This window comes from Fragaria vesca, linkage group LG5 (genome assembly GCF_000184155.1).
Source record: "Fragaria vesca subsp. vesca linkage group LG5, FraVesHawaii_1.0, whole genome shotgun sequence".
Taxonomy (NCBI): Eukaryota; Viridiplantae; Streptophyta; class Magnoliopsida; order Rosales; family Rosaceae; genus Fragaria; species Fragaria vesca.
In genome coordinates this window covers 3,936,023-3,945,592 of record NC_020495.1, presented here as the reverse complement: position 1 = coordinate 3,945,592, position 9,570 = coordinate 3,936,023, and the positions used below count along the sequence as shown (strand labels likewise).

Genomic DNA, 9,570 nt, shown 5'->3' with positions numbered 1-9,570 from the left:
TCAGGCGGCACCGCTCTCTCACGGCGGCGCTAGGGCTCCTCTCACCGGTCTAGAAATGTTGCTGGGAGGGAGACCGACCGAACGGGACCGGTCCGGCGGCGAACGGAGGTCGGACGGCGGCGGGAGGACGGCCGGAATACCGGTGGGTGTAGAGAGAAGAAAATCGGGTGGGAGGAGAAGAAAATCGGGAGGAGGGAGAGAGAAAGAAAAGGGTTTGGGCCTCACACCCCAAACCGGTCCACACCATTTATAACCCAAACTTCCAAAATAAAAACACCCCGAAAAATAATACCCGAATAAAAATTACCTTTTTCTAGCTAAAATTTACTATTTTTACCGTCGTCGTATTTTCTTCATACTAATAATCCTCCGCACATAATCGTCCCCGAAACCCCTCTAGGGACCAATTAAACTATTTACTCAATGATCGAGACGGTAAAATTCTTATTATAATCACGCTAGTAAATAAGGTAAAAATATAAGGGTCGGGATGTGACAGGAGGTGTTTGATTTCGTTGATCATCTCTCTTGGGAGTTTGGGACTAAATCAAGTATAGCGAGCCATATTTTAGTCAAGTATGTTGTTTCTGTTGAGTTTGGGTAAGCTTTGCTGGGAACTTTTTCTTCTATTCATGAAATAATGTATCTTCTATGCATTTCAATTTCCAGTTGATAATGCCATTCAGAAGTGAGAAACTTTTAAGACGAGACAATACCTTGATTAGTTGTGGAACACATGCATAGCTGCATTCTTTGCTTTACACAGTAGTATGTATGATTGATGAAATTTACTTTGAATGTGTTTTGGCCACAATCCTCAGCATGGAGAGAGAGAGATGGTAGCAATCAATACTTCTAGGAATGCGGGCGTGCCACCACGCGGACGCAGAATATAGTAGGGTTGTTGTTGTAGTGCGCTGACCTGTACTTCTAATCAAACGAAAGTAGGGCTCCGGTGCCACCTCGCGGACGAGGATTTACAGTAGGTTCTTCGCCACCAATATCGATACTCACGATTGTAGTGAGCAGAGCAACCAAAGGAAAAGAAAAACGAGAACGCAAGGGAGCTCCGGGGAGCTTGAAAAGTAAATGGTGCAAGGACTCCAGGGAGCCTGGAAAGTAAAGAGACAGAGCTCCGAGGAGCTTGAAAGGAAAAGGGTTACTAAGGTGAGACGTTTTAGCATCTGGGTTCGACTAGGTCGATAGTTGTATTGTATTTTTGTTGAGTTGTTGAGTATGTTGAGAGATCCTTGAACTCCTTTATATAGAGTTATTTAGGGTCACAAGTATTGGCCCAAAGCATGTCAAAGACTTGTAAAAATCTTCAATATTAAGATATTGTAGTCAATGAGGCTTAGTTGCCTCTTGATATACTTCTGCTAGCTAGGTAGCGAGATAGTGTTCAACTTCCTCATGAAGACTCGAGAACTTTGTGGATGCACCCGCACTAGTCCATTTTAATCAAGGAATGAAATCCTTAACCAATACAACTACCTCACGCTAGAGACAAATAAGGATAATTGCTAGCTCTTTCAATTGAGATATTGCAGATGGAGTCCGTATCCTTTTCTTCGCTTATGCGAAGTCCTTTGCATGCAAACTTCTAGTTCGCATGGCAACCTTGGCTTGTAGCACGTCTCTTTTTCATGCATGCATTGTAATTGCAAACCATGTCCAAGACTTCTAGGCGAAGTCCTCCTCTTCGCATGCACCCAGCTCGCCAACAACTTATGTCTTAATTTTCCTCTCATGCGAAGTCTCATTGCATGCGAACTTCGTCCAGCTCGACCGCCAAATTTAGTCCTTTTATGAGAAAGTCTGCATGTGAACCATATATCCAGCTCGCATGATACCGTAGGCGAGGTAACCCGCCTCTAAACCCAACATTACTCGGGTTCGCCGGTGTGACGTGGATCATGAATTTAACTAATATTCACTTAGACAATATTATCCAGTAAAATATTAATTTGGGTGTAAACATTGCCCCCCAGCCTCGAAGTCATGAATGTCAAGAATGACTGAAGAGGTTTATGTTCATGCTGCTCCAAAGCCACTGATATTTGGCTCTCGGTCGATAAAGTTTGACCCTAAGATAAAACTCAGCTTGTTCATATGTAGATAAAAGTCTCTAGAATTGACCATGAAGCATAGAATATTGTCACATCCCGACCCTTATATTTTTACCTTATTTACTAGCTTGATTATAATAAGAATTTTACCGTCTCCGTCATTGAGGTAATAATTTAATTGGTCCCTAGAGGTGTTTTAAGGAACGATTAATTTCGGGGAATTATTCGTGGGAGAAAATATGACGACGGTAAAAAATGGTAAATTTTAGCTAGTAAAAGGTAATTTTTTATTCGGGTATTATTTTTTCGGGGTGTTTTATTTTTGGATTGGGTTGTATATAGGACTTGGACAGGGTAGGAGGCCCAAGCCTATTTCTTCTTCTCTTTTTTCTTTCTCTTTTCTCTTCCTTCTCCTTCCCGTGCTCTCTCCCCTTTTGCCGGAAACTTCCAGCTGCCAGCTGCCACCGTCCGGCCAGCCACCAGCCACCTCTCCACCTCAGTTCGGACCCCCATCTCCTCCTCTCCCTCCCCGGCCTAGCCCCAGAGCCGTTAACCCGCCAGAAGAAGAGAAAACTCGCCGGAGACGCCGGGAAGCTTTTCGCCGGAACTCCCTCCTCCGGCCACCAATCCAGGCAAGCTTAGTACGGTTTTGTAGCCCTCCAACTCAGCAGCCTTGCCCTAAAAGGACTCACTCCCTCTTGAGCTAGGACGTGAGGAGGCTCGAGCAGACGAGGCCCCAAATCGACATCAGGCTTAGGCCTAATTTGTGAGTGGACTTTTGTTTTAAATAAAATGCATGCTAAAGTTCATGGTTGAACAATAATTGTTGCGAAATATTTTGACGTCATTTTAATTTGACGAATTTTATTTCTCTTGGAGAGTCACCGAAAATGGGATTTTCGGTGGATATAAATATGTATTTATGAGAGAGTATGTATATATAATGCTAGCTAGCCATATGTGTCTGTCCACTTTAATGGCATAGCATATAGCCGCATTATGGTGTGACGTGAGCGTTGGACGTGAGCGTAGTAGCCCTATTTGAGTGTTTAATTCATATAGGGGGTATGGACACATATTTATACACCCGTTTGTCCACCTTAATGGCGTAGTGTAGCACCGCATTAAGGCGTGACGTGAGCGTTGGACGCGAGCGTAGTAGCCCTATATAGACCCATGAATTTATATAGGGAGTATGGACGAGTGTAAATACATACATATATTATAGAGTCTGAGAGGCTCGATATTTTATGAGATAAAAGTTTTATCGCTTGCGGCATGCATTCGATTTTTCCTTAGAAATTAATTTGGGGAAACATAAATATTTTATTTATTATTTTATTTTTGTCCACTCACTCTAACGTTATTAAATGTTTTCCCCTGGGTCCTTCGTTTTAAATTGCCTAGTCTGCAGAGTTCGGGTTGGATTTAATAGGAGGCGAGACATAGTCATCCGTATTTCCGCCAGTTTTCATCAGTAGGTTACCTGTTTAACCTACTAGTGTTTTCTTGCTTCCGCTAGTGTCTAGTAGCTCTGAATACTTTGGGATTATTGTATTTTATGTTTAGAATTTCTGAAGGATAATTATGTGATGTTTGGACGTGTTGTATTAAGAGTGTAATTTGGAATTTTCGAGTTAGGGTTGTCTATTTTCAAGAGAGATTTTCTCAATCTTTTCAGTAAATTTTCCTTGGCAATTTCAATAGTAGCACATAACATAATCGACAAACATGTACTTATCTTGATTTGAATCACCTCGTACTCGGATCACAATGAATAATATGCCTACTTCGCCTGGTATGCATGCACCTCGAGTAGAAGTAGCTTGAATAAATGTACCTTGAGTGGATGCAACTTGAGTAGATGTGACTTGAAAAGGAACCGTTTGACCTCGAATGGATGTACTTTGAATAGATACACCTCGAGGGGATATAGTTCACTTTGAATGGATAGAAAGGCCACAAGGGCGTAGTTCGCTTCGCTGGCTGCCCCCCAGTGTGGATCAATGAGAGTGAAGCACAAGACACTTCGCTGCCCCAAGTGCGAACTGATGAGAGTTAAATAAATTTTTTTAGAGGCAACATGTGTTGGCCTAAATAATGACCAAGACATATGAAGAATGTCTAAAGTCTGAAATATTTGAAACATATCTCTATCATATGTGCCCCCCAATTTTGATGTCTGTTAGATGATACTTGAGAAGAATGAAGGACATCGAACAGACATCAAAACTTTAGTATGCCCCCAGTAAAGGAAAGCACGTTGTAAGGTCATGAAAACACATTGAACAAACACATTGCAAATTAGCACGTATCCTGACATGTCTGCATTCAAACTGTCATAACTCTCTCTAGGAATATCGGAATGATGAACCGTAAAATCCTCTGGAAAATAGACATCCAGGATTTTCTGTTGATATAAGGCTCGCCTACTAGTTCCTCTTGGATCTTTCCAGTTCAGTCTGTGAAGCTGACTGTCCAGTAGTGCCTGTTACAACTTTTCAGCACTGTAATCTATTTGTATTTCTTGACTTCGCCGGCAGCAATTCTAAGGCATGTGGAATGCCTGTTGTCTTCAAGCCTCAGGGATAGGCCTTTAAGTAAAGTTCAAGCCTTATATAGGCAAGAACGTTGTCTTGCATTTCAGCAAAACCAAAGATCTCTTTTTGTGTTTTTTGCTATTTGATATTTTTGTATATTTCTTTTTTCAATGTGAGAAAGAAAGAAAATGAAAAAAAAAACGGTAGTAAAAGCTAGGTGCAAAGAAAAGAATGGATCATAGTATGATTATTTACCTTTCGTAAGGCCACAGGGGTGGCCACCGATGCTTCACTACCCTAAGTCTTGACGTCGTTATGTTCTCGGCATGAGATTCTCGTTGTAGAGAACTTCCAAGTGCTGAGCAAAGATGTTGTGCATCAATAACTTGAAAATTTGAAGAAAATAGCTCATAGGGACTGCCTTGTTGCCCCAAGCATCTTTGCCATTTGGTAAGGCACTATCTTGAATTGTATCCTTGCGGCTAGTATGGTGTAAAGATCTGTACCTTGTTACCGATTACCATGTCATGGCGCATGGTTTCATCATAACTAGCCAAAGACCGGCTGTCAACTTTAGAGCCAATGATCAATCTATAATCGTCATCGTACTCATTGTATATTGGCGTCGTCGAAAGATCACAGTAATCTCCACCAATAAGCGAATTGATTTCTGCCTGAAAGGTAGGCATACTGAAGCCACAAGTATCGCGTTGGGTGCATGCTTGGCCTATACCATCGCATACTAGTTTCTTTTGTAAGTGACTCGAAGTTGTATAATCGAAGGCAACGATGACATTGCCTTTATGATAAATCAAATCACATACAGTAAAGCCATCGGTTGGCTTTCGCGTAGCATGCAAGTCACAAATCCATATGAATTGGACAAGGAAGCCACGAATTGACCTGGGGATATTCCATTGATGATTAAATTGTAAGATCTGACCAATATCAAGAGGATGTCTCGTAGCAAGACCACTATCCAATTGATTAAATTCTTCTGGAGGCCTTTCTTTATTGCAAACAAAGATATGATCATGCAAATCACAAGCCAAAACCCTCCGGCCTTCATAGTTATCTTGAACTTGGTCATGGAGATCAAACAAAGGAAGGTGGCTAACATCTTGCCACTCATGTACTTGTCCAGTATCCATGTATACCTCTTGATCTATGGAGGAAACAACTGTTGTTTTAAGGACATGCATGCTATTAGCAGAACGGTTCTTGCCATCATAATCTCCTTGATCAAAGGTCGTGCGCAACTTGGTTTGCCATCAGTGTTCGAACCGATTTCTTCTTCTAAGATGGAATGTTCTGTCCTATCTTCAAGCTCTTTTTTCTGAGGAACTCCGTCAGTTTTTGAGATAGGATGATTATTTATAATCTCAACGGCCTTGCCCTCAAGTTCTTCGACAACCTGGGTCACTGTTTCTGGCCTCGTACACTTGGCCGAGATAGTTTCCACTGCCGTGATCGGAGCCTTTAGTGGTGCCTTAACCTCAAAGTGTGTCAACATTTTATCGAGCTTGCTTTCCAGGGAGGCGAAGAGGGTTTCGTAATAGGCTTTTAGATCCTCAAAATGAGCCGACAATGCCATTTGGCGAACTTGCTCCCGAGCCAAAGGTGTCAACCCTAAGTCTTGGTTTGTGACTATTGAATTGGTCATGGTTATCATGCGCGAATCTGGATTGCCAAATCTCACGAACGTTTTTTCATTTGCAAGACCGTGAGCAGATTGTTTGGTCTTAACTTAGAAGAGACAATACAGACACTCGTCTGCCTTTCCAATGGCGGATGACGGAAGATACTACTCCGGTCCCACTGGGCGTGCCAATGTTTTGGCCACAATCCTCAGCAGGGAGAGAGAGAGACGGTAGCAGTCAATGCTTCTAGGGATGCGGGCGTGCCACCGCACGGACGCGGAATGTAATAGGGTTGTTGTTGTAGTGTGCTGATCCGTACTTCTAATCAAACGAAAGTAGGGCTTCGGTGCCACCTCGCGGACGAGGATTTACAGTAGTTTCTTTGCCACCAATATCGATACTCACGGTTGTAGCGAGCATAGCAACCAAAGAAAAGGAAAAACGAGAACGCAAGGGAGCTCCGGGGAGCTTGAAAAGTAAATGGTGCAAGCACTCCGGGGACCCTAGAAAGTAAAGAGACAGAGCTCCGGGGATCTTGAAAGGAAAAAGGTTGCTAAGGCTAGATGCTTTAGCGTCTGGGTTCGACTAGGTCGATAGTCGTATTGTATTTTTGTTGAGTTGTTGAGTGTGTAGAGAGATCCTCGAACTCCTTTATATAGAGTTATTTAGGGCCACATGTATTGGCCTAAAGCATGTTGAAGACTTTTAGGGCCACATATATTGGCCCCAAGCATGTCAAAAACTTGTAGAAGTCTTCAACGATGAGATATTGTAGGCAAAGAGGCTTAGTTGCCTCTTGATATACTTCTGCTAGCTAGGTAGCGAGATAGTGTTCAACTTCCTCATGAAGACTCGAGAACTTTGTGGATGCACCCGCACTTATCCATATTAATCAAGGAATGAAATCCTGAACCAATACAACAACCTCACACTAGAGACAAATAAGGATAATTACTAGCTCTTTCAATTGAGATATTGCAAGCTGAGTCCGCATCCTTTAATTTCCTTCTCTTATGCGAAGTCCTTTGCAGGCAAACTTCTAGTTCGCATTGTAATTGCAATCCATGTCCAAGACTTCTAGGCGAAGTCCTCCTCTTCGCATACACCCACAGCTCACCAACAACTCATGTCTCAATTTTCCTCTCATGCGAAGTCTCATTGCATGCGAACTTCGTCCAGCTCTCCCGCCAAATTTAGTCCTTATATGAGAAGGCCTGCATGTGAACCATATATCCAGCTCGCATGATACTGTAGGCGAGCTAACCCGCCTCTAAACCCAATATTACTCGGGCTCGCTGGTGTGCCGTGGACCATGAATTTAACTAATATTCACTTAGTCAATACTGTCCAGTAAAATATTAATTTGGGTGTAAACAGAATGCAAAGTATACAGTACTTTAAGAACTTGAATTTTTGCTATATATATATAATATCTATGCTCTCATACCCCAAAAAGGACAAGTATGGCTGTGATTACAAGCCATCTGGCCATTTTGATCGGTGTATCTTCTTTTTCAGCAAAATCAAAATCAATCTGATAGGTTAACCACTCTTCTTCACCTTTGTAACTACGGTCTATGGATATTGTTCTCCCAATCTCAAGCATCGAATATTTGATTGGCTTTGTTTTTGTTATCCTTGATTTGAACATATTCGGGTTTTCTCTCTGTTGCAGTATGAGACCTCAATCATCTATTGTACCAATTTCAAGTGAATTGTTGTTTTGAGAATTTCAGCGGCCGGTTTAGAGACAAAACAAAACAAAACAAAAAATGAGGAGAAATATAAATGAGGGTATATGAGACTTCTGATCCATTGATATGGTTTTTTTTCAATTTTTTGTTAAATCATGATTAAAATTCAATTCAAACACCTAAAGAACGTTAATTATCAAAATTTCTCCTTTGTTATGTAGAAATGTGAAGGGGCTTTAGTATATAGCAAACAGTGCATTGCGGCTATTGCGGCTATATATAACAAACGGTGAACTGATGTATGACACTAATCACAAAGGAAAAAGACACTCAAAGTCCCGGAGCAACGCCCAGGCAATCTTTCTAGTTGTATAACATATGGAGGAACAATAGAAGTCACAATTTTCTTTGATGAGGTAAAGAAGTCTTTTTCTTGAAAGATGCTAAATAAAAGGAAAATCATCAAACTTATTGGGGTTCAATTTTGAATCCCACTTAGACTTATAAGATAATAATCCGAGTGGGATTGACAGTAGTCTAAAAGTTCGATTAGAACATAATTACAGAAAACTTTAAAGAACATTTGGGGGATAGCTTGACAATATGACATGGTTATCATATAAGAGAGAACATTTCAAAATGTTCTGGCATTATCAACTGTTCAGAATTCAGACTTGACATTAAGCAATCGTAATTTCAAGGCATGGGATCAGTGGATAGAAGACTATACATGAAAAGATCACTAGCTGTACCTCTATGAATGGTATACTTCCGCAACAGACCTTCTTTCTGAAATCCTAGTTTTTCCAACACTCGCTGGGAACCCTTGTTCTCTATTAAAACCTTAGCTTGAAGTCTAACCAAATCGGTAAATTGTTTGAACACATCAATGATGGCCATCTTCAAAGCTCTGGTTGCTATGCCTCGTCCCCAATATTCAGCAGCTACCACGTACCCAACCTCTGCTCTGCACTTCTCATTATCTTCATCATATGGCTTGATGAAGAGAAATCCAATCGAGCGGTCATTGAAGCAGATGGATTTGCAGTAACAGTGAGGAATGCAGAATTCCTTTATGTAGGAGAGTGCTTGTTCTTTAGAATTCAAAGTGTTCCAACGAGTGAATTGTGTCACCCTTTCATCACCAGCATACATTAAGAAATCCTCTGCATCTGAGAGTCTGTAAGGACGTAGTGTGATTGCCAAAGAATTGTTATCAGTGTTTTCCATTTCATATGTGATTGGCATGGTTCTGATTGTGAATTGAGGTTTTCACTAATTAGTTTAGAATCCAGTTACACTTAAGATACACACAAAAAAAAGGTCAAGGCTTTGGTATTAGATGGTGACTGAAAAGTTATAAGTCGAGAAATGATTGTGGTTATGTTATGAAATGGGATGACTTTGACTTTTCTTTTGGACTTAGGAAAGCTAATTATCTGTTATGTTAATTAATCATAATTAATTGTTTTAAACCTAAATGGCTACATGTGTGGCACGTCTTAGTCAGGATAAAGCTGCATATATGTGTAGGGTTTTCCTCCTCACAATCTTATCGATGATGAATACAATTTAGTTTTCTTCTTCCCCAATTCTCTTCTTCTCTTCTTCCTTCTCTCTCTCTCTC

The 9,570-nt window shown here is 41.1% G+C and overlaps 1 protein-coding gene across 1 annotated transcript; it reads right to left on the bottom strand.

Moving 5' to 3' along the window:
* Window positions 1-8,639: 8,639 nt before the first annotated feature.
* LOC101312354 (uncharacterized N-acetyltransferase p20-like) lies at window positions 8,640-9,191 on the bottom strand. Its single transcript, XM_004300907.1, has one exon. The coding sequence runs from the start codon at window positions 9,189-9,191 to the stop codon at window positions 8,640-8,642; it is 552 nt and encodes a 183-aa protein (XP_004300955.1).
* Window positions 9,192-9,570: the final 379 nt, after the last annotated feature.

Coding starts and splice junctions, on each gene's coding strand:
- LOC101312354 (XM_004300907.1), bottom strand. CDS start 9,191: ATGCCAATCACATATGAAATGGAAAACACTGATAACAATTCTTTGGCA.